General features: G+C 43.5%; 1 protein-coding gene across 3 annotated transcripts in view; it reads left to right on the forward strand.

Moving 5' to 3' along the window:
* gtdc1 (glycosyltransferase-like domain containing 1) overlaps nt 1-26339 on the forward strand; it is a 55252-nt gene that overhangs the window by 10628 nt on the left and 18285 nt on the right. For 2 of the 3 annotated variants that reach the window (XM_035749910.2, XM_035749908.2), the window contains exons 3-5: nt 2311-2478; nt 3225-3398; nt 25699-25959. In XM_035749910.2, the coding sequence (XP_035605803.1) occupies nt 2311-2478; nt 3225-3398; nt 25699-25959 (603 nt within the window). The remainder of the gene's footprint in view (nt 1-2310; nt 2479-3224; nt 3399-25698; nt 25960-26339) is intronic. The other variant, XM_035749909.2, reaches the window with a different exon arrangement.

Below are 26339 nucleotides of genomic sequence, written 5' to 3' on the forward strand. Positions count from 1 at the left end.
TGTCCCTGTGGAATATTCTTGGCATGAAAAAGGTAAAAATAGAGAACTCTCATCTGGTTTGAGTCAGAGCCCCCGCATTACCGACAGAGTTTAGGGGGTGAGGGTGATTTCTGTAACATGCAGTCCTGTAGGCCTCTTTTAGTTTTGATCGAAGGCCCAAACAGGCTAGGAAATTGGGCTAATCCCATGTCTGAGAGGCACACGGGGACGTGATCTTAGCGATGGCTCGTGGACTCAACCACATCAAAGATTCCTCGCTCATGGGTTAAGGGGACTGACTGACTGATGAAGGGATGGGCCAAGGCTTGAAGTGGAGGATGAGGTCACATAGGGAGATGATGGAGCTTCAAAGCTTCATCGCTGAGCACGCAACAGATACAGAGATGCCGCAGAGGGAGACGGAGAGAGAGATATACTTTTAGAGAAATGCGGCATTGTCTGAGAGGCTGCAGCAGGGCTGGGTGGATTATCCTGCTTGGGAAATTATTAGATTTGGGTGATGTTACTATTTTACCTGCTGGTTACGATAAATGGGTCATATTTAGCAGGATTTATCCCTTTGATGGATAAAAGGCATTTTAGTGGTTGGCATTGGAAGCAGTGGGGACATTCAAGTCTGATATGGCTCGGCTAAAAAGAGAGCTATCCCTCACCTCCCAGGGTTTCATTTTAGGCCGACATTAGTAAGCAGGAAGATATGGTAGTAAGGCCCAGCGTTTGTTAGACATAATTGTTCAGTGCATTCTGATGTATTCAGACCCCTTGACCTTTTCCCCATTTTGTTATGTTACAGCCTTATTCTAAAATGTATTAAATAGATTTCCCCCCTCATCAATCTACACACAATACCTCAAAATGACAAAGCAAAAATAAGCGTTTCGACATTTTTGCAAATTAATAAAAAATTAAAAACTGAAATCACGTTTACATAAGTATTCAGAACCTTTACTCAGTACTTTGTTGAAGCACCTTTGGCAGCAATTACAGCCTCAAATTGTCTTGGGTATGGCGCCATAAACTTGACACACCTGTATTTGGGGAGTTTCTCCTATTCTTCTCTGCATATCCTCTCAAGCTCTGTCAGGTTGGATGAGGACATTTGCTGCACAGCTATTTTCAGGTCTCTCCAGAGATGTTTGCTCGGGATCAAGTTCGGACTCTGGCTGGACCACTCAAGGACATTCAGAGACTTGTCCCGATGCCGCTCCTGTGTTTTCTTGGCTGTGTGAGGTCCTGAGTGCTCTGGAGCAGGTTTTCATCAAGGATCTCTCTGTACTTTGCTCTGTTCATTTTTCCCTCGATCCTGACTAGTCTCCCAGTCCCTGCCGCTGAAAACATTCCCACATAATGATGCTGCCACCACCATGCTTCACTGTAGGGACGGTGCCAGGTTTCCTCCATAGGTGCCGCTTGGAATTCAGGCCAAAAAGTTCAATCTTTGTTTCATCAGACCAGAGAACCTTGTTACTTGTCCTTTAGGTGCCCTTTGGCAAACTCCAAGCAGGCTGTCGTGTCTTCTCCTGAGGAGTGGCTTTCGTCTGGCCACTCTACCATAAAGGCCTCATGGTGTAGTGCTGCAGAGATGGTTGTCCTAGAAGGTTCTCCCATTTCCACAGAGGTGCTCTGGAGCTCTGTCAGAGTGAATATCGGGTCTTGGTCAGGTCCCTGACCAAGGCCCTTCTCCCCCGATTGCTCAGTTTGGCCGGGCAGACAGCTCTAGGATGAGTATTGGTGGTTCTTTCAATTTAGAATGATGGTGGCCATTGTGTTCTTGGGGACCTTCAATGCTGCAGACATTTTTTGGTACCCTTCCCCAGATCTGTGCCTTGACTTGTCTCTTAGCTCAACGGACAATTATTTCGACCTCATGGCTTGGTTTTTGCCCGACATGCACTGTCAACTGTGGGACCTTATATAGACATATGTGTGCCTGTCCAAATCATGTCCAATCAATTGAATTTACCACAGGTGAACTCCAATCAAGTTGTAGAAACATCTGGAGGACAGACAGGATGCACCTGAGCTCAATTTTGAGTCTCATAGCAAAGCATCTGAATACTTATGTAAATAAGCTATTTCAATTTTTATACATTTGCAGCATTTCTAAAAAACAGTTTTCGCTTTGTCATTATGGGGTATTGTGTGTAGATTGATGATGATTTTTTGTTATTTAATCCATTTTAGAATAAGGTTGTAACGTAACAAAATGTGGAAAAGAAATCAAGGGGTCTGAATACTTTCTGAATGCACTGTATTTGCAGATAGATTAACTCACCATCCTAACCCCCTGTGCTGTGTTCTGGTCCTCAGGGTCCTGTTTGCCAGTTCTGTGCTGAACCTGTCTGAACTGGTGGCCCTGCGTCCTGACCTGGCCACACTGAAGAAGGTGCTCTACTTCCACGAGAACCAGCTCGTCTATCCAGTCCGCAAGAGCCAGGACAGAGACTTCCAGTACGGATACAACCAGGTTCTTTCATGGTAAAGACCAGCCCGGCCTTGAGTGTGCAGTACACAATGTATAATACAGTACACAATCTATCTGGTGCACAGTGAGTGCACGTTATTATCCCAGTTAACAGTAGGAACAAGAGGTCGTAACAAGCAAAGACGATGAGCAACGAGTATAATTGCTCTGTTTGTTTGTGTATTTAAAATAAACAAACAACACACTATTCATACGGTAATAGTTTGTCTTAATGAGCATGTCTGGGGCGCAACATGATTGGTTAATTACGGCAGGCCGACATGATGCTCTCTGGGTAATTGAAGTCACTCTTGTCGAGCGACTGGGCTGTCATTAATCAGAAGGCAAACAGTAAAGAGAGGGGCACTCTAAAGAAAAGTGATTGTTGTTGATCTGCATAGGGCAACGCGTCAATAAGTCAGTTCTGCAAGGCCCACTCAATCTACTTTAATGGCATTAACCCAGTCAAATATGGCAGCATTAAATAATACGCTACTCAAAGGGAATGGATCATTAAGAGATGTTTGATTGGATTCAAGCCAGATTGCTTTGCTAATTTGAATTATAATGCATGGCTTTCGTTCTAATGAAAGAGAATGGGAGCCATTTAAGACTGTACTGATAAATGCAGACTATGCTGAACTGTTCCATGTGGCACACACTGAATCTGCAAATGAAGTAGTGTCACTTTGTGTGTGTACGTACACGTGTGTGTGTGTGTGTCACTGACTGTGTGTGTACCCTTTTCCTTTCCCCCCAGCTTGGTGGCAGATGTGGTGGCGTTCAACTCTTCTTTCAACATGGAGTCTTTCCTGTCCTCCATTTCGTCCTTCATGAAGATGATCCCCGACCACAGGCCCAAAGACCTGGACAAGCTCATACGCCCAAAGTGTCGGGTCCTCCACTTCCCCATCCAATTCCCCCATGTCACAAGGTCAGTGTCATCATCCCTGGCTACAGTAATTTGCCTTCTAGGGATAACCAGGCCACTGATTAAATAAAGCAGAGTAGAGAGAGAAAGAGAAAGAGAGTTGCAGGCTTTTAATCCGGCCCAGAGAGCTGATAGGGTTTGGGAGCATGGTTAATAGCAATCTGACTGGCTGGAGAGAAGTTAGTTGTGTAAGAGTCAAGATTAGTAGTGTCTACGGAGCTTTAATATCCTGTTTCGTGTTTTCGCTAAGGCCTATCTATCACTCTCGCACGTTCCGTAGCCTATGTATACATTACAGATGTTGATGTATTCATTACAGATGTTGATGCGTCTATGTGAAGTGTTTGGGTGAGATGGAAAGAGGTGGCAACCTTTTTAGGAGGAGAGGGGTTTTTCTCTATCTCATTGGATTGACTTATGTGCTTCATCAGTATAGGTAACATATAAAATAAAAATAATTATAATGTAATTTGAACATTGCTGTTAAGGATATATTGAATGTATTATGAATTATTTCAACTAAAGCCCCAGAAAATATCCATTGTTACCTCATATTGTACTTAGAAATTCACTTCAGCTAATACCGAACAATGAGTTTACATTTGTAAGTAAAATAACATGCATATAGATTAGGGAACTGTCATTGTGGATCGATTGGATCCAGGCGTCTCTATATAAGCTGTTGTCTCGGCTCAGTGATGAGGGGTGGTTCTTTTTTATTGCTCTGTTCCAAAACAATGCGCTAGCTGCTAAGTGCTCCAAACCTCGACGCAACAGAGAGGATCTGCTTCCTATTACAGACCAAATCAACAGCAGCCACTTCTTCACATGAAAACGACGGCATCATAGCCGTTTAAATTTGAATATTAACGTTGAAACACCAAAGGTATTTAGACAAAAGTCCTTTTTTCTAAGTGTTGACCACACAGGTGTGTGCTTGTCAATCCAATGTTGGTGTTGCTGCTTGAACATTTCTCTCATGTATCACAGCGGGAATTTCTTCCTTGATATTCCATTTTAAGCGAAACCATAATGCCCATATTTTCATGAGGGCGGCATGGCATTTATTGAATAGAAATTCATAAACATATGATGCAGTTTTTTTTGCGATTCCTGTGCTTCCTTTCAAGCCTTGCCATTCTTCGGGGGTGACCGAACACAGTGGAAAAGATGAAAGCAGTCTCCGCCGCTCACCCAAGTGCACATATTGTTCTGAGCATACTCTTGTGGCATATTATAGCTAATTATTTAAGCCTACGTCTCCCTGTCCATGAAAGTTGTGTGTGAGAGTGTTTGTGTGACCCTGCCTGCAGTAATTGTGTCACGCAGACTTTATTTTATGGCCTTCCCAATTAGAGCGAGTGTATTATGTGATTTGAGTCCACTTTATGCTGGAAGCGCATATTCCCTCACAGTGACAAGTTTAACATTCAACATCATCATAATGCATTACCACACAACTAGACAGATTCTGTGCCAAGATTAAGAGTAAGGTTTGTTTCGATAGTATTTAGAGAGTATTTTTTACTCTTTAAATTTGAAGTACATTGAAAGCAATGATGCAACTACAGTTTCTGAGCAGTGTGTGTGTTTGTGTGCATCTCCACATGTTTCCCTGTATATTCGCTGCAGTAAGAAATACTGAAAGTGAACTGCTATGGATGACGCAGGCCTCTCGCCCAGAGTGTTTTTCAGCTCATTTTCAGATGGTAATTTGCCTGATCCAAAGCAAACTCACAGAGTGTAAGTAAGCGATTATATGCATGGCCGACAATCCCCCAACATGCCCGCGGTCCTTTTCCAAACACAGTTAGTCCAGCTCTTTGAAAATATAAAACGCTCAGAGAAACAAATAGTGTAGAAATACCAGAAGATTTTTCTGTATAGGTATTTTTCTGTCGCTCTGTCGCTCTCAGAAATGTCCACTCGGTCCAAGCTCTGAAGAGTTTATGGTGTTACTGAGAGCCCAAATGAATTTGCAAATGCACAAATAAAAAATCTCAACAACTAAAAGCCCTTTTTTTCAGGCTGCACAACTGGTGGGTTTGTGAAAGCAATGGAGGGCTCTTTGTGGTTTGTGTGTTTGCAGTATCCATCTATCAATCGGCTTTTGAGAGGTGGACTTTTGTAATTTAATAGCGATTGACCTGAGCCTGCAGGAACCTGCGGTGAGATACAAAGCCATCACATTTATCATCGTGGAACAGCGGGGCATTGACTTTCTTTGAGTATTGTCAATCCGCTGGTGTGTGTGTGTGTGTGTGTGTGTTGCGTATTGACAAATTCAAATATATATTATATATATAATGTGGGTGGGGAATGGAGAGGAGGTCATAAAATGTGCACGTGATCAGCAGATGCCAAATTCTGGCAGAACTTGCCCGGGACCCCACTGCAGTTTCCCCCATTCACCCCAGTTCTTTCTGAGGCCTTTGTGTGGCTGTCAGGTTGTCAGACAGCGTGTGTTCCTTTTCCTCTTGAGAACAGAATGCCGTCAGGTGTTCAAGGGGGAGGGAAACCAGATTGATCATGATTAGTATATTGTTAATTCATTTTCTCACATGTAATATCTGCATTAAAAAAGGAATGTGGAAGGAATCAAGGGAATGTATGCTTCTATGGAACAGGTTCTCCATTGTTAATGTTAAGAGCCAAAAGGAGGGATTCCTTTAATGTTCTTCCATGAAAAGATATTAATGCAGGTTTCAACTCCGCTTGAAAGCGTTGTACATTCTTTAGGACCTCCCCACTGATGGCCGGTTTTCATTAAGTCCCTTAACTCGCTACAGATAACTGAAGATACTTTTAAGTTGATTGGGAAAAGGTTGTTCTTTTTTGGCTACTTTTAAAAGACATTGATGTGGCTCTGTGTGAAGAAGCAGGCAGTCAACTCAGGTCTCAAGTGACTGACTCCTGGAATGAGTCTTCTGGAGGAGCAGATGGCAGGATATCCTGTTTGAAACGTTCCTTTGACAAAGTTCAAATGCAACTGGACGTTTTCGCAACTGATTGAAGATGGTAACAGGAGGACACATATAATCTGTTTAGTCCAACACGATCCATAATAACCTCATCAGATATATTCTATTATACAGTTCATTTTGTGTCTCACTGTTTGAACGACTGATGAGACAGAAAAATGTAGACTTTTGGATGAATACTGTTTTTGTGAAAAATGGAGAGGTTAACCGGTTTGCTTTGATTTCTGATTTGTGTCTAAGGGCAGCGAGAGATTGTTGTTGTATCATCCACCCCACATAGAAAACCTATGAAGAACAAACAACCCCAAGGAGTGTCGAAGGTTTTCTAGATTATCGACATCCGAAGGCATTTGTTGCCACGAGCCTTGGTAAAGCTTGGTGAGACTGTTTAGCCGTGGGACTGTGGGGACTAATTGGAAACATTAAAGCGATGGAACAGAGGAATTTGAAAGGAATTGCCGTCTGGGTCGACTGGCTTGAGGAGACTGTTAAACAGGTGTGTAGTAGACAGAAACAAGGATTGATTGATGTTTGGAATTGATTTACCATTAGATCAACAGGGTGATCATTTTGCAATAATTGAACAAACATCTACCAAATAGAGACGGAAAGAAAGAAAAATGCTGTAGTACAGTCCTTCATGTGGTTATTTAGTCTCTTTATGATATGTAGAAAAGTGTAAAGAATTCATGCTACATTGTCTGCTTGATTCCATTATTTGTATTATCAAATTGATGTTTAGTTCAGATGATTCACCACGTTCTCTCTGACTTTGTTCATGGATCGACTTTCAACTGATCCCAGATATTTATCCCCTTGTTTACCACTAATGAAAATCTAGAACAATATGTTGTGTTCAACAGATTTATATGACCATGTAATCTGTTGTGTACTCCAATCTAACCTCTAATCTTGATCATGACACCGTTTAGATACAGCCTGAGATGATGAGGTAAATCTCCCTAAACCTCACCCAGCCACCCAGCCCAGCCAGCCAGCAAGCCCTGTTCTGCTCTGGGCCGCGGGGGTCAAATCTGTTGTCACCCTTTGCCTCCTGAGTCTGTCATCCTCAGATGACCTGACGCTCATCCCACAATCTCCTCTTTGACTACTCTCCAGTCAGCGACCGGCGGTCACCCTGCCTGTGAGGCGGAGGGGGAAGCCTAGCTCTCCTAATCAAACCACCCCTGTATAAGCTCTTCTGTGACGCGATGAAAACAGCTGTTGGTCGGTGGGCACCTTTTTTATATTTACCTTGATTTTACTTCTGTCCTCCTTTATCCTCTTATATCTTCCAACTCCCCATCCTGTCATTCTCCCCCCACACAACTCCAGTTTAGTTCACCTGACATGTAGCTTGAGTACAGAACAGTATGCAATAAATGCTCAGCACAAAGTATGATGACAGTGCACAGCGAAACTGGAGGTACGGTAGTGCCTCAGCTTTCAGTCGCTCATGTGCCAGGAACGACCGCAATTGGGTCCATATGTTGGCTTTGAAGTTCGGGGAACTAACCGTGATGAATAGGAACGAATTAAGGATCAAACCCTGCATTGGTGATTTATCCTTAATACCAAACTTTAGCTAACACACATTGGCATCTGTTCAGTGGTGACATAATCAAGAAAAATGGGTGTTTTCAAAACAAGCTACACAATGCAATAATCTCCTAACTAGGGGAGCTTTGCCTCAGCCAAAGCTGATAGAGGAGGATATTGAAAATGATCACCTATTTATTTCTACATTTAGCACATGGCTCGTCTGCAATGTGCGTCACACATTCTCAATAATAAAATTGTTACTGAGAATGTGTCCATGACAAACCCTCCAAATACTGATATATCTGAACTAATCCCAATAACACTAACAATAAGTACTGTTATGTTACTTTCATGTTCATTTCAGTTATACATCTACAACCTGTAGTCCCACAGACTACATCTACAACCCGTGAATTAAACTTGGATCTCACACAGACAACTTCCTTTCACCAGAAACTGTCATTGTTTGACACTAAGCATTTCTACTTTTCAAACTTTAGCTAACTTCAATATACACAGATAGATTAATCAAATGGCCACTGGACCATTTACATTGACCCCCCCCCCCATTTATTTTGTACACTGCTGCTACTCACAGTTTATTATCTATGCATAGTCACTTCACCCCTACCTGCATGTACAAATTACCTCGACTAACCTGTACCCCTGCAGATTGGCTCGGTACCGGTACCCCCGTATATAGCCTCGTTATTGTTATTTTATGGTGTTACTTTTGATACTTTTTTTAAACTTGAGTTTATTTGGTAAATATTTTCTTAACTCTTCTTGAACTACAGTGTTGGTTCAGGGGTTGTAAGTAAGCATTTCACGGTAAGGTCTACACTTGTATTCGGCACATGTGACAAAAGTTTGATTTGATATCTGTCCTGTGCCATATTGTTCTGAATGTTTATCCCATTACACAAATGAGATTTATACCCCATACTTTACAGTTAGAAGGACAATGACAAGCATTTGACCATGATGGGTCCACAGAGCATGACATCACGGTACCCACAGAGTGTTTTAATTGGAACAGAATGACTTCTGAGTCTTGTCCCCTTGGGATGGATAGTGCTTGCGTGTCACAATGAAAGGCGCTAATTTTGGTCTGTGTTTCAACTAGGGTTGCAAAGCTACCAGTAATTTACACAAGTTACCGGAATCTTCAGTCATTTTGGTAAATTACCAGAGCCACTGCCCGTTCACCCCGCTATCATCCAGAAGGCGAGGTCAGTAAAGGTGCATCAAAGCAGGGACCGAGAGACTGAAAAACAGTTTCTGTCTCAAGGCCATCAGACTGTTAAACAGCCATCACTAGCACATTAGAGGCTGCTGCCTATAGGCATAGACTAGAACTCACTGGCCACTTTAAGGAATGGAACACTAGTCACTTACATAATGTTTACATATCTGTGTCAGGATTTGGCCAGGGTTGTTCCGGTTTTTGGTCACTAGATGCCCCCATTGTGCTTTTTTGACCTTTTGTTTTTCCCTTGATCCCCATTATTATTTGCACCTGTGCCTCGTTTCCCCTGATTGTATTTAAACCCTTAGTTTTCCTCAGTTCTTTGCTCTGTGTTTGTATGTTAGCACCCAGCCCTAGTATCCTGTGAACTCGTGTTGATCCCGGTAGACTCTCTTGTGGAATTCTGTTTTTTTGTTCTTGTTTATTTATTTTTGAGTATCTTTTGAGGCTTTTTATGCTATACCTTCCACCTTGTGTATTTACCTTTTTGTCTTGGAGGATTACCTTTGTTCTTGTGGAATTCCTTTTGAGATTGTGGAGTTACATGTTGTCCTGAAGAACTTCACTTTTTGCTTCATTAAATACACTGTCTCAAGTACTGCTGTGTCTGCCTCATCTTCTGGGTTCTGCCGACTATTCGTGGCTCAGTTGGTTAAGTGACTGTTTCTCACTCCGGAGACCCGGGTTCGTAACCGGGTCCTGACAGAAACACAGAGCCAAAAATGAACCCAGAGGCAGCCAGTTCCCAGGACCTTGTTGCCATGCTGTCCCACCACCAGGAGACTGTCCAACGCCACGAAGCCGCCCTGGTTCAGCAAGAGGCCTTAATGGCTAGACATTCTCATCTTCTGTCGGAGATGCTGACTTCCATAAACCAGATATCTGATCGACTTACCCCGGCAACAGTTCCCGTCCCAGTACCTCAGATTCACGTACCCATGGCAGTTAACCCTCTGGCTGAACCTCGTCTTCCACCTCCCCAACAGTTCTCAGGTGATCCAAGTGCTTGTAAAGGGTTTCTCACCCAATGTTCTCTCTCCTTCGAGCTGCAACCCTTGTCGTTCCCCACCGACCGGTCTAAGATCGCATATATCATCACCCTGCTGTCGGAAAAAGCCCTGGCCTGGGCTACTGCTGTGTGGGATGCCCATAGTTCCTGCTGTGCCAGCTACTCTGCCTTTGCTGAGGAATTCAAACGAGTGTTTCAAGGCCCAAGCAGTGGTCCTGACTCAGCCAAACAGCTCCTGACTCTCCACCAAGGTCGGCGCAGCGTGACGGACTATGCCATCCAGTTCCGCACGGTGGCAGCAGCGAGTGGCTGGAACAACGAGGCGCTCACGGTGTGCTTTCTGAAAGGCCTTTCCGACACTATCCAAGATGAACTGGCCACTCGGGAACCACCGGACAATCTTGAGTCCCTGATCAAGTTGGCCTCACGCATTGACCAGCGTCTGAGAGAGAGAGAACTCAACCGTAGACCTCTAGCCCCTATCAGTCTCAGCTCCGAGTCCCCACCTTTATCCTCGCTGGCTCCACCGGAACCCATGCAGATTGGACACATCTCCCAGGCTGAGAGAGACCGCCGGATGAGGGAGCGACGCTGTCTATATTGCGGCAAACCGGGCCATTTCCGTTCCACGTGTCCCGGGCTCCAGGGAAACGCTCTGTCCCGTACAGACCGGGGGGAACTGTAACGGGAAACATAACCTCCTCCCATCCGTCCAACTCCCGTCTGCTCATTCCAGTCACCCTTTCCTGGGACAACCACAAGCTTCACCTTCAAGCCTTGGTAGACTCTGGAGCCGCAGGTAACTTCATGGATGGTGTCTGGGCGAAGGAGAATGGCGTTCCCTCTGAACCTCTAAGTGACCCCATGAGGGTTACTACATTGGATGGAAGCCCTTTGGGATCTGGACTTGTCACTCATGTCACTACCTCCTTGCGACTTTCAGTTTCACAACACCAGGAATTGATGAACTTTTATTTAATCTCCTGTTCCGAGTTCCCTCTCGTCCTTGGATACCCCTGGCTTCACAGCCATAACCCTCACATCGACTGGTCTGTGGGCACTATCAAGCAGTGGGGTCCTACGTGCCAAGCTACTTGTATTTTCCCGAATTCCCCGAGTTCTACTCCCGAGTCTTTAGAATCCATCGACCTGACCCGAGTTCCCGAGTGTTACCATGATCTCAAACTGGTATTTAGCAAACAGAGGGCCACCATGCTACCACCCCATAGACCTTATGATTGCCCCATCGAACTGTTTCCGGGCACTTGCCCTCCCAGGGGTCGGATCTTTTCCCTATCTCCACCCGAACGAGCTGCTATGGATACCTACATCAAGGATGCTCTGGAAGCAGGTCTCATGCGTCCATCCACCTCCCCGGCGGAAGCAGGGTTTTTCTTTGTGGCCAAGAAAGATGGTGGATTACGTCCTTGCATCGACTACCGGGGACTCAATGCCATAACCGTCCGTAACCGTTACCCACTACCCCTTATGGCCACAGCCTTCGAGCTGCTCCAGGAAGCAGTTGTTTTCACTAAGCTTGACCTGCGGAACGCATACCATCTTGTGCGGATCAGACCTGGTGACGAGTGGAAGACCGCTTTCAACACGCACATCACTATGAATACTTGGTGATGCCCTTCGGCCTGACCAACGCCCCAGCGGTGTTCCAAGCGCTCATAAACGATGTTCTTAGGGATATGCTTAACATATTTGTGTTTGTTTACTTGGATGACATCCTCATCTTTTCGAGCTCTCTTCAAGAACACACTAAGCATGTCAGACAAGTACTCAAACGCCTCCTAGACAGCCATCTGTACGTTAAGCCGGAAAAATGTGAATTCCATTCATCCCGAGTACAATTCCTGGGATTTGTAGTGGAACCCGGTCGAGTCCAAATGGACCCCAGGAAGGTAGGGGCGGTAGCGGATTGGCCCACCCCCAAATCCGTTAAGGAAGTTCAGCGTTTCCTGGGCTTCACTAACTTTTACCGCAAGTTCATCAATAACTTCAGCTTGGTGGCAGCCCCTCTCTCAGCTTTAACCAAGGGTGGCAATGCAAGGTTTTTGTGGGGAAGAGAAGCTGAGACGGCCTTCCAAGGACTCAAGCAGCGCGTCCTCTCTGCTCCCATCCTGATACTACCGACTACGAATGAACCTTTGTGGTGGAGGTAGACGCCTCAAGAGGTTGGTGTTGGAGCTGTCCTGTCTCAGAGGGATGAAGACAAGAAGCTTCATCCGTGCGCTTTCTTCTCACACCGGCTTACCCCGGCTGAGAGGAACTACGATGTGGGGGATTGTGAACTCCTAGCGGTTAAGATGGCATTGAAGGAATGGAGACACTGGCTCGAGGGGGCTTCTCACCCGTTTCAAGTGCTTACGGACCACAAAAATCTGGAGTATATCCAGCAGGCGAAGCGGTTGAACTCTAGACAAGCTAGATGGTCTCTTTTCTTCAATCGATTCCAGTTTATCCTCACCTATCGGCCCGGGTCGAAGAATCTCAAACCGGATGCCCTGTCCCGAGTCTACGCTCCTGCCATTCAAGATGACACGGACATGCCTGTCCTTCCTGCTACTAAGATCGTGGCTCCGATCTCGTGGCAAGTTGAGGATACCGTGAGACGAGCTCAAGCTATTGAACCGGACCCGAAAGGAGGTCCTGCCAATCGGTTGTTTGTCCCCAAGACAGTGAGGACTCAGGTCCTTCTGTGGGGGCACTCCTCTCGCCTCACCTGTCACCCGGGCGTAGGTCGCACCTTGGAGTTCATCCAGCCTAAGTTCTGGTGGCCTACCATAAGAGAAGACGTTGCCACTTTCGTCAATGCCTGCCCCGTGTGCTGCCAGGGCAAATCTTCTCACCTCCGCCCGCAAGGACTCCTTCACCCTTTACCTGTTCCCCACAGACCCTGGTCCCATATCTCGTTGGACTTTATTACTGGCCTTCCTCCATCCCATGGCAATACTACTATCCTAGTCATAATCGACAGGTTTTCAAAGGCGGCCAGGTTTGTCCCTCTGACTAAGTTACCTTCTGCCAAGGAAACGGCTGAGTTGGTAATTAATCATGTGTTCCGAGTCTTCGGCATTCCTCAAGATATGGTTTCTGACAGAGGTCCCCAGTTCGCCTCTAGGTTTTGGAAGGCCTTCTGCCAACTCATGGGGGCTTCTGCCAGTCTATCTTCAGGGTACCATCCGGAGTCCAACGGCCAAACAGAGAGGATGAATCAAGAGCTGGAAACCACCCTCCGATGTATGACTCGTAACAACCTGTCCACATGGTCGTCCTTCATTGTTTGGGCCGAATACGCGCACAACACCTTGCGCTCCTCCTCCACTGGTATGTCCCCGCACGAGTGTCAGTTTGGCTATGCCCCTCCATTGTTCCCGGACCAGGAGGCAGAAGTCAGAGTGCCTTCAGCCTTGAAGTTCGTCAGACGCTGTCGGCTTATGTGGAGGAAGACCTGTCTTAATCTTATGCGTTCCTCACAGAGGTACCAACAACAAGCCAATAGACGTCGCCGTCCCGGGCCTACCCTGCGCCCCGGCCAGAGAGTCTGGCTCTCCACAAGAGACTTACCACTACGGGTGGAGTCTCGCAAGCTGTCCCAAAAATACATCGGTCCCTTTAAGGTTGCCAGGAGAGTTAACCCAGTTTCTTATCGCCTACACTTACCCAGATCCCTTAAGATTAATCCCACGTTTCACATTTCCTTATTAAAACCTGTTGTTTTTTTCTCCCCTTGTCCCGGCAGACAGACCTCCCCCTCCGCCTCGTGTCATTGGAGGCCAGCCGGCTTATACCGTCCATCGGATACTGGATTCCCGCCGGGTGCAGCGGTCCTGGCAGTATCTGGTGGACTGGGAAGGCTACGGTCCCGAGGAGCGCTCCTGGGTTCCTGCCAAAGACATACTGGACCCTGACCTCATTCGTCAGTTCAGGGCCCTCCACCCTGAGAGAGCTGGTAGGAACGTCAGGAGCCGTTCCTAGGGGGGGGATTCTGTCAGGATTTGGCCAGGGTTGTTCCGTTTTTTTTTTTTTACATTGACCCCCCCCCATTTATTTTGTACACTGCTGCTACTCACAGTTTATTATCTATGCATAGTCACTTCACCCCTACCTGTATGTACAAATTACCTCGACTAACCTGTACCCCTGCACATTGTCTCGGTACCGGTACCCCCGTATATAGCCTCGTTATTGTTATTTTATGGTGTTACTTTTGATACTTTTTTAAAACTTAAATATTTTCTTAACTCTTCTTGAACTACAGTGTTGGTTCAGGGGTTGTAAGTATGCATTTCACGGTAAGGTCTACACTTGTATTCGGCACATGTGACAAAAGTTTGATTTGATATCTGTCCTGTGCCATATTGTTCTGAATGTTTATCCCATTACACAAATGAGATTTATACCCCATACTTTACATTTAGAAGGACAATGACAAGCATTTGACCATGATGGGTCCACAGAGCATGACATCACGGTACCCACAGAGTGTTTTAATTGGAACAGAATGACTTCTGAGTCTTGTCCCCTTGGGATGGATGGTGCTTGCGTGTCACAATGAAAGGCGCTGCTGCCTATAGGCATAGACTAGAACTCACTGGCCACTTTAAGGAATGGAACACTAGTCACTTACATAATGTTTACATATCTGTGTCAGGATTTGGCCAGGGTTGTTCCGGTTTTTGGTCACTAGATGCCCCCATTGTGCTTTTTTGACCTTTTGTTTTTCCCTTGATCCCCATTATTATTTGCACCTGTGCCTTGTTTCCCCTGATTGTATTTAAACCCTTAGTTTTCCTCAGTTCTTTGCTCTGTGTTTGTATGTTAGCACCCAGCCCTAGTATCCTGTGAACTCTTGTTGATCCCGGTAGACTCTCTTGTGGAATTCTGTTTTTTTGTTCTTGTTTATTTATTTTTGAGTATCTTTTGAGGCTTTTTATGCTATACCTTCCACCTTGTGGATTTACCTTTTTGTCTTGGAGGATTACCTTTGTTCTTGTGGAATTCCTTTTGAGGTTGTGGAGTTACATGTTGTCCTGAAGAACTTCACTTTTTACTTCATTAAATACACCGTCTCAAGTACTGCTGTGTCTGCCTCATCTTCTGGGTTCTGCCGACTATTCGTGGCTCAGTTGGTTAAGTGACTGTTTCTCACTCCGGAGACCCGGGTTCGTAACCGGGTCCTGACAATCTGGCTTTACTCATCTCATATGTATATACTCTATTCTACGGTATCTTAAATCACTTAATGTTTACATATCTTGCATTTCTCATATGTACAGTTGAAGTTGGAAGTTTACATACACTTATGTTGGAGTTATTAAAACCCGTTTTTCAACCCCTCCACAAATTACTTGTTACCAAACTATAGTTTTGGCAAGTTGGTTAGGACATCTACTTTGTGCATGACAAAAGTAATTTTTCCAACAATTGTTTACAGACAGATTATTTCACTTATAATTCACTGTATAACAATTCCAGTGGGTCAGAAGTAGAGGTCGGCCGATTAATCGGAATGGCCGATTAATTAGGGCCGATTTCAAGTTTTCATAATAATCGGTAATCAGCATTTTTGAACACCGATCATGGCCGATTACATTGCACTCCACGAGGAGACTGCGTGGCAGGCTGACTACCTGTTATGCGAGTGCAGCAAGGAGCCACGGTAAGGTGCTAGCTAGCATTAAACTTATCTTATAAAAAACAATCAATCTTAACATAATCACTAGTTAACTACACATGGTTGATGATATTACGAGTTTATCTAGCTTGTCCTGCGTTGCATACAATCGATTCGGTGCCTGTTAATTTATCATTGAATCACAGCCCACTTTGCCAAATGGGTGATTTAACAAGCGCATTCGCGAAAATAGCACTGTCGTTGCACCAATGTGTACCCAACCATAAACATTAACTCCTTTCTTAAAATCAATACACAAGTATATATTTTTAAACCTGCATATTTAGTTAATATTGCCTGCTAACATGAATTTCTTTTAACTAGGGAAATTGTGTCACTTCTCTTGCGTTCTGTGCAACAGAATCGGGGTATACAGTGGGGCAAAAAAGTATTTAGTCAGCCACCAATTGTGCAAGTTCTCCCACTTGTTTGCAAATAAATTCATAAAAAATCCTACAATGTGATTTTCTGAATTAGTTTTTCTCATTTTGTCTGTCATAGTTGAAGTGTACCTATGATGAAAATTACAGGCCTCATCTTTTTAAGTGGGAGAACTTGCACAATTGGTGGCTGACTAAATACTTTTTTGCCCCACTGTATGCAGCAGTTTACGCCGCCTGGCTCGTTGTGAACTGTGAAGACTATGTCTTCCTAACAAAGACAGCCAACTTCACCAAACGGGGGATGATTTAACAAAAGCACATTTGCGAAAGAGCACAATCGTTGCACAAATGTACCTAACCATAAACATCAATGCCTTTCTTAAAATCAATACATAGAAGTATATTTTAATAAACCTGCGTATTTAGTTAAAAGAAATCCAGGTTAGCAGGTAATATTAAATTAGGGAAATTGTGTCACTTCTCTTGCGTGCATTGCACGCAGAGTCAGGGTATATGGAACAGTTTGGGCCGCCTGGCTCGTTGCAAACTAATTTGCCAGACTTTTACGTAATTATGACATAACATTGAAGGTTGTGCAATGTAACAGGAATATTTAGACTTATGGATGCCACCCGTTAGATAAAATACGGAACGGTTCCGTATTTCACTGAAATAATAAATGTTTTGTTTTCGAAATGATAGTTTCCGGATTTAACCATATTAATGCCCTAAGGCTCGTATTTCTGTGTGTTATTAAGTTATAATTAAGTATATGATTTGATAGAGCAGTCTGACTGAGAGGTGGCAGGCAGCAGCAGGCTCGTAAGCATTCATACAAACAGCACTTTCGTGTGTTTGCCAGCAGCTCTTCGCTGTGCTTCAAGCATTGAGCTGTTTATGACTTCAAGCCTATCAACTCCCGAACTAGTTAGCGGGGTGCGTGCTAATAGAGTTTCAATCGGTGACGTCACTCGCTCTGAGACCTTGAAGTAGTTGTTCCCCTCTGCAAGGGCGGCGACATTTGTGGAGCGATGGGTAACGATGCTTCGTGGGTAACTTTTGTCAATGTGTTCTGGTTCGAGCCCAGGTAGGGGCGAGGAGAGGGATGGAAGCTATACTGTTACACTGGCAATACTAAAGTGCTTATAAGAACATCCAATAGTCAAAGGTATATGAAATACAAATGGTATAGAGCGAAATAGCCCTATAATTCCTATAATAACTACAACCTAAAACGTCTTACCTGGGAATATTGAAGATTCATGTTAAAAGGAACCACCAGCTTTCATATGTTCTCATGTTCTGAGCAAGGAACTTAAACGTTAGCTTTTCTACATGGCACATATTGCATTTTTACTTTCTTCTCCAACACTTTGTTTTTGCATTATTTAAACCAAATTGAACATGTTTGATGATTTTATTTGAGGCTACATTGATTTTATTGGTGTATTATATTAAGTTAAAATAAAAGCGTTCATTCTGTATTGTTGTAATTGTCATTATTGCAAATAAATAAATCCATTTAAAATATCAGCCGATTAATCGGTTTCGGCTTTTTTTTTGTTGGTCCTCCAATAATCGGTATTGAAATCATAATCGGTCGACCTCTAGTCAGAAGTTTACATACACTAAGTTGACTGTGCCTTTTAAACAGCTTGGAAAATTCCAGAAAATGATGTCATGGCTTTATAAGTTTCTGCTAGGCTATTTGACATCATTTGAGTCAATTGGAGGTGTACCTGTGGATGTATTTCAAGGCCTACCTTCAAACTCAGTGCTTCTTTGCTTGACATCATGGGTAAATCAAAAGAAATCAGCCAAGACCTCCACAAGTCTGGTTCATCCTTGGGAGCAATTTTCAAACGCCTGAAGGTACCACATTCATCTGTACAAACAATAGTACGCAAGTATAAATACTATGGGACCACACGGCCGTCATACCGCTCAGGAAGGAGACGTGTTCTGTCTCCTAGAGATGAACGTACTTTGGTGCGAAAAGTGCAAATCAATCACAGAACAACAGCAAAGAACCTTGTGAAGATGCTGGAGGAAAAAGATAAAGTATCTATATCAAAGAACACCATCCCAACCGTGAAGCATGGTGATGGCAGCATTATATTGTGGGGGTTCTTTGTTGCAGGAGGGACTGGTGCACTTCAGAAAATAGATGGCATCATGAGGGAGGAAAATTATGTGGATACATTGAAGCAACATCTCAAGACATCAGTCAGGAAGTTAAAGCTTGGTCGCAAATGGGTCTTCCAAATGGACAATGACCCCAAGCATACTTCCACATTTGTGGCAAAATGGCTTAAGGACAACAAAGTCAAGGTATTGGATTGGCCATCACAAAGCCCTGACCTCAATCATATAGAAAATGTGTGTACAGAACTGAAAAGGCGTGTGCGAGCGAAGGGGCCTACAAACCTGACTCAGTTACACCAGCTCTGTCAGGAGGAATGGGCCAAAATTCACCCAAATTATTGTGGGAAGCTTGTGGAAGGCTACCCGAAACGTTTGACCCAAGTTAAACAATTTAAAGGCAATGCTACCAAATATGAATTGAGTGTATGTAAACTTCTGACCCACTGGGAATGTGATGAAGGAAATAAAAGCTGAAATAAATCATTCTCTCTACTATTATTTTGACATTTCACATCCTTAATATGAAGTGGTAATCCTAATTGACCTAAAACAGGGAATTTTTACTAGGGTTAAATGTCAGGAATGTTGAACAACTGAGTTTAAATGTATTCGGTGTATGTAAACTTCCGACTTTAAATGTATATGCTGTATTCTATACCATTCTATGGTCTCTCAGTCACTTAATGTTTATATATTTGCCATTACTCATCTCATGTGTATATTCTGTTTTCTATACTGTTCTACGTTATCTCATTCACCTAATAATGCTTACATATCTGCATTGCTCATCTCATGTGTATATACTGTTTTCTATACTATTCTACTTCCGCTCTGATATTGCTCATTCTTATGTTTATAGTTTGAATTAATTCCTACTAACATATATTTGTGTAGTTTGTTAGATATTACTGCACTGTCGGAAGCTAGAAGCACAAGTATTTCGCTACACCCGCAATAACATCTGCTAATAACGTGTGTGTGACCAATACAATTTGATTAATTAACAGGTAATCTATGGCAATCTGTTAATTTTGGTAACTGGTAAATGTTTCAATGTATAGTATATATATTTTATCTGTGTCCCCATTCTGTTCATGAGTTTCTAGTCGATATACAATATGGTTCAAGAGAAAATAGCCTCATTAATGAAAAAAGCATCTTAACAAAAATGTCATTATTTTCAATTAACTCAAACTATTGGCTTTTTTCACAACTGGCACCAACATTTTGACAGTAAAATAAACAAAAGTGTGTAAGAAAATACGTAAAGGATATTTATATTTTAGCAGGTGCTCTTATCCAGAGCAATTTACAGGAGCAATTAGGGTTAAGTGCCTTGCTCAAGGGCACAACGACAGATTTTTAACCCACCCTCTTAACCGCTAGCCTACCAGCTGCCCTGTTTCATGCTGAAACTCCTCATACACCAATGGTATTCACTAAGTTAATGTTTCATATTTATACAGCTTTGTCATACACGTTTTTATAAAACAGTTTTATTAAATATAACAATCGTTTATTGTACATGTAATAAGGCCACACGAAGTGCCAGAGATATTTAGACGCTTATGATAATCTGAAGTACCCAGAAAGGCCACTAGATGTCATCTTATAACATTTCCCCCCAAAACATAATTTAATTTACCCACATTCTGGTAATTTACTGGTCAACATTGAACGTTTCCAGTAATAAACCCTCCCTTTGCAATCCTAGTTCCAACCCAGTAAAAGATAATGGTTTACTGCCACAGAGGAAAGCGGTCACTATTATTGTGAGGATGGAGGTCAGTTGGATATTTCTGAGGGATCTATGCTTTACGTTGTACTTTTTTCTCGTTCTTGTTTTCAATGACTTATGGAACTTCCATATCCCTCTCTGTGTTTGTGACAACAAATCAAATCCTAACATGGGGATTTTCATGTCCGAAGCTCAACCTGGATGAAAAACATTGAGCGGACAGGTTATATTTTGTGTATCGGAGGGTATTACCGCACGATCTGCGCTCCACAGCAGATGTCTGGGCTTCTGTGCCTTTGGTGTAAGCTGCTTGTTCCCGATGTCACATTTTGCAAGCCATATGCGTGTTACATAATGGTATAATTTTCCCACAATAACCACAACAAAAAACTCCCTATTATTTTATGACTTTTGGGTCTCTCAGGCTCTGAGCTCTACAGTCATCCCATGATACTCAAGGCAAAACGTCCTCCATCCTCCTCTGTCCTCCTCGCTCCCCTTCCACCTTAATCTCTGTCTAAGTCAGAACACTCGTGGGGAATTCCCCCCCTGGGCCCTCTCGCTGACCGTAGCCTCCGTTCGCCATGCCATATCGAGTAGACCAGCATCCCTCATAGGAGTGCTGCAGAGTGGACTGCACCGATAGTTTCTGACTAAAGGGTCAGCTCGCCAGCCTCATAATGACTGTAATGTAGATCTTAATGGGCTTTAATGACCTGCTCTGTCCGTGCCACGAAGGCTGGGGCTTCTCCCAGTGCTCTGGCTGCCTCAGGAACGGCTAAAGAGTAGCTGACTGGCCTGGCCGTCTCTCATCAAGCCACTATTAGATGGGCTAAATGGCTAGTTTCGGGGATTATGCTGATGAGATTGTTTTGAAGTGATGCCCTCAGGACAGTAACCTCGATGCTAAACCTTTGGATGGTTCCGTGCCCTGTATTCTGTCCTACTCTGAACACTCACTCCTACTTGGTCAAGTCAGATTCATCCTGGAAGGACCAGGAGTGTCCTTAGATCACCTCAACAGTGGTGTCTGTTGTCGTTAAAAACAGGACTCTGTGTTTAGTTCTAACTCAATGACTTATTGGGAACCTATGTTGATCAACTCCTGGTACCACATGTGCTATAGATTTGACCTCAACCTCACAAACAAAGAAGAAACCCCATCACCTACAATGAATCATTGTCATAGCTAATACTTATCATATTAGCAAGCAGCACTTTGGTCTTCTTTGGGTACGTGTTTCATGTGAGGTTGTACATTATTTATGTACCAAACAGTCCTTGGCTAGCCTGTGTAATGCTACTGTGTGAGTGTACAGCCCAGAGGCCTCCGTTTTCCTCCCTCCGCAGAGCAGAGCCCATTCTCACCGTGGCTCAAGATCACTGCCGTTTTTCATTACCCAGTGGGAGAGACACTTGTGATTATTGCCAATAAAGGAAATTAGATCAAATGATTTTTGACTTTGACTCCCCCCTTCATCCTTTCACATTTAATCAAATGCAGAGGTAAAGCCATCACAGAAATTGCTGTTGATTTATAAATAAGCTAATTGGCGGCATTCTCCCTAAGTACCGCTCTCTCTCCCTCTTTTTTCCTCTCTCTCTCTCGCTCTCTGCCGGTAGATACGGCAGCGTTTTTATTGCCCCTAGTCTAAACCCCTTCATCCAATTTTTAAAATGGCTTATCGAATAAAATATTCCCAGGGGGCTGTGAGGCAGCCTCATTGGTCATACCTAACCACAAGTGGCTCTTTGTCAGCTCCACAGTCCAGCTATACGGCAGAGGCCATCCCATGTCCATATCGGTTAGGTTCTTTATCCATCTGCCCACTCTATCCCACTTTGTCAGGTTTATCAATGCCTTGTCAAGGTAACGTCTTGCTGCTTGATTTCAGCAACACCGTTCTGAAAAGAAAGGCTTTATGGATTCTAATAACTCAAGTGCATTGCTAGAGACGGACAGCGCTTAACATTTGTCCTCTAGCCCAGCCATATGTTTTCATGCATTCTTTATGCTAATCTTTCCACACCTAAGGCAATATTATCACCCTCTCTTCAGTCTCTTTCCTCAAGAAGGATTCATTATGTGAAAGACAGTAGTGCTGGAGGTAGATGATTAAGGAAGTTGACGTGGATTTACCCAATGAAGTGCAGTGGAACCATATACGGTAGCCTATAGGCTACCACACCCATTGCTTAATTGTAGATTACTTTTCCAGAAATGAACATCTTATGGTAACGTTGCTAAATCTGTTAGCGGAGATTCGTCACGCCGTGATGTCATTCTCACCACAGGATTCTTCTGGCATCAGTAACAAGCTTTTAATGAAAATCAGGATGGGCCTAAACTCCACTGTATTTGCTACAATAGTTGCTGGTTCATTCAGGTGTGGTTGCTAAGAAAGACCAAGGCTGTGGGCGATATGCTTTGAGATACTGTATCTTTATCTTCCTCACCCACTGGAAAAATGCAGGTATTTATAAAGCCAATGACAATTCCTCTGTGAACCAGCAATTCTTGACTAAATACTTATTGGCCTAATCTTGGTCTGGCCTTGTGGTATCATCCAGAAGTAATAAGAAGACTGGATCTCTAGACTGACTAGAACAGTAACAAGACCCTCGGTCTATGCCACTCTGTAGCATGAAAAGCAGTGGCTCCTGCCTTCATAAATGTACCCTAGCCACGAACACTTGCCTTGGTGCCAGCACTTTAAATGTGTTTCCCATTCCTTCGTCAATGACATCAGCATCTTTCCGTGCTTGTTCTCTTCCTCATCCAAGTCTGCCTCTCCAAGCGAAGCAACCTGACAAAAGACTGAGGATTTCTGTAGCGTCGGACGATCTTCTCCGTTTTTTGTTTTCATTGGTGAAGCAAACCATTCACAATGCACGCGATGGATACAGTTCTATGAGGAGAATTTCATATCTACTTCGAGTGCTGTGAAATTGAACGGTGTGTGTGTGCATGGGTAAATGCATTTAAACAGTATTCCTAGAACACAAGCTCCATCTCCATCACAGGCCAGCATCATGTTGATGACCTCAGAGCCCCACAAGCCTCGCAGTGTTAACCTATGTCTCCAGGCAGGCCAGAGGCCCCACGGTAATACAGCAGTGATAGAACAGACTAAGTGGAGGCTATGATAAATGGCTGACCTGTTTATTTATTTTTGATTAAACTCTTTATTGTAAAAAAAAGCGTCATAATACACTCAACAAAAATACAGTTGAAGTCGGAAGTTTACAAACACCTTAGCAAAATACATTTAAACTCAGTTTTTTAAAAACAATTCCTGACATTTAATTCCAGTACAAATTCACTGTCTTAGGTCAGTTAGGATCACCACTTTATTTTAAGAATGTGAAATGTCAGAATAATAGTGGAGAGAAGGATTTATTTAAGCTATTATTTCTTTCATCACATTCCCAGTGGGTCAGAAGCTTACATAAACTCAATTAGTATTTGGTAGCATTGCCTTTAAATTGTTTAACTTGGGTCAAACATTTCGGGTAGCCTTCCACAAGCTTCCCACAATAATTTGGGTGAATTTTGGCCCATTCCCCCAGACAGAGCTGGTGTAACTGAGTCAGGTTTGTAGGCCTCCTTACTCACACACACGTTTTCAGTTCTGCCCACAATTTTTCAATGGGGTTGAGGTCAGGGCTTTGTGATGGCCAATCCAATACCTTGACTTTGTTGTCCTTAAGCCATTTTGCTACAAAATGCGACCAAGCTTTAACTTCCTGACTGATGTCTTGAGATGTTGCATCAATATATCCACATACTTTTCCAACCTCATGATGCCGTGTATTTTGTGAAGTGCACCAGTCCCTCCTGCAGCAAAGCACCCCCACAACATGATGCTGCCACCCCCGTGCTTCATGGTTGGGATGGTGTTCTTTGACTTGCAAGCCCTCCCCTTTTTCCTCCAAACATAACGATGGTCATTATGGCCAAACAGTTCTATTTTTGTATGATTTTGTACGAAAAGTACGGTCTTTGTCCCCATGTCATAGTCTGGCTTTTTTATGGTGGATTTGGAGCAGTGTCTTCTTCCTTGCTGAGCGGCCTTTCGGGTTATGTCGATATAGGACTTGTTTTACTGTGGATATAGATACTTTTGTACCTTTTTCCTCCAGCATCTTCACAAGGTGCTTTGCTGTTGTTCTGGGATTGATTTGCACTTTTCACCCCAACGTACGTTCATCTCTAGGAGACAGTACGCGTCTCCTTACTGAGCGATATGACTGCTGCGTGGTCCCATGTGGTTTATGCTTGCGTACTATTGTTAGTACACATGAACGTGGTACCTTCAGGCGTTTTGGAAATTGCTCATAAGGATGAACCAGACTTGTGGAGGTCTACAATTGTATTTCTGAGGATTTGATCATTTCTTTTGAGTTTCCCAAGATGTCAAGCAAAGAGGCACTGAGTTTGAAGTTAGACCTTGAAATACATCCACAAGTACACCTCCAATTGACTCAAATGATGTCAATTAGCCTATCAGAAGCTTCTAAAGCATGACATAATTTTCTGGGATTTTCCTAGCTGTTTAAAGGCACAGTCAACTTAGTGTATGCAAACTTCTGACCCACTGGAATTGTGATACAGTGAATTATAAGTGAAATAATCTGTCTGTAAACAATTGTTGAAAAATGACTTGTGTCATGCACAAGGTAGATGTTCTAACCGACTTGCCAAAACTAATTTGTGGAGTGGTTAAAAAACGAGTTTTAATGACTCCAACCTAAGTGTATGTAAACTTCCGACTTCAACTGTATATAAACGCAACATGTAACAATTTCAGTTCATATAAGTAAATCAGCCAAACTGTAGTCAGGTCAAGACCCTGGTGAGGACGAGGAGCACACAGATGAGCTTCCCTGAGACAGTTCCTGACAGTTTGTGCAGAAATTCTTCGGTTGTGACACAATTTCATCAGCTGTCCGGGTGGCTGGTCTCAGACGATCCCGCGGGGGAAGAAGCCGGATGTGGAGGCTGCCGTGGTTACACGTGGTGCGCCTGTGAGGACAGTTGGACGTTCTGCCAATTTCACTAAAATTACTTTGGAGGCGGCTTATGGTAGAGAAATTATCTGGTGGGCATTCCTGCAGTGAGCATGCCAATTGTATGCTCCCTCAACTTGAGACATCTGTGACATTGTGTTGTGAAAACTGAACATTTTAGTGGCCTTTTTATTGTTCCCTTCACTAGGTGCACCTGAGTAATGAACATGCTGTTTAATCAGCTTCTTGATATGCCACACCTGTCAGGTGGATCGATTACCTTGGCAAATGAGCAATGCTCACTAACAGGAATGTAAATATACTATACCCAAATGTTAGCGAAATAAGAATTTTGTGCCTATGGAAAAGTCATGTGGACTTTCATTTCAGCTCATGAAACACATTTTAAATGTTGCGTTTATATTTCTGTTCAGTATATAATAATATACTGCCGGATCATCATCAAGGGTCATACCATAGTGTATTTATGTACTTATCACTTTATGAAGTGGCGCAGTACAGTATGTATGTCTTCACGAGTCACTTTGATTTAACCACAGCAGACCTGAAGTACTACTCAGTCCAGTAGAAGAGGAAAAGGAGGGACTTCTCAGTCTCAGCTCCACTCCGGCTCCCAAAGCGCTCTGCTTGAGCCCAGAGCCAGAGGCTGCCATCCTGGATCAGAGGGAAGGCACCGGGCAGGCCGAGGCTCCTTCTCACCCCAGGGAAGAGCGAGGGCCTGGGGGAGGGAAGGAAGAGGGGGATGGAGGAGGAGAAGAGAGCCACGTCAGACCTCTTCATATCGTCTGGCCTCATAGGTGGTGAGTTGATGTCTTGTCATCTCTACACTTGAGATAGATACACACACAAGAACACACATACAGTGCCTTCAGGAAGTATTCACACCGATTGACTTACTACAGAATTTGTTGTGTTACAGCCTGAATGGATTCAATTGAGAAGTTGTGTCGCTGGCCTGCACACAATACCCTATAATGTCAAAGTGGAATTATGCTTTTAGAAATGTTTATAAATTAATACAAAAATGAAAATCTGAAATGTCTTAAGTCAACAAGTATTCAACCCTTTTGTTATAGCCTAAATAAGTTCAGGAGTAATAATGTGCTTAACAAGTCACATAATAAGTTGCTTGTGTGCAATAATAGTGTTTACCATAATTTTGAATGACTTCCTAATCTCT

Source organism: Oncorhynchus keta, chromosome 34 (genome assembly GCF_023373465.1).
Source record: "Oncorhynchus keta strain PuntledgeMale-10-30-2019 chromosome 34, Oket_V2, whole genome shotgun sequence".
NCBI lineage: Eukaryota > Metazoa > Chordata > Actinopteri > Salmoniformes > Salmonidae > Oncorhynchus > Oncorhynchus keta.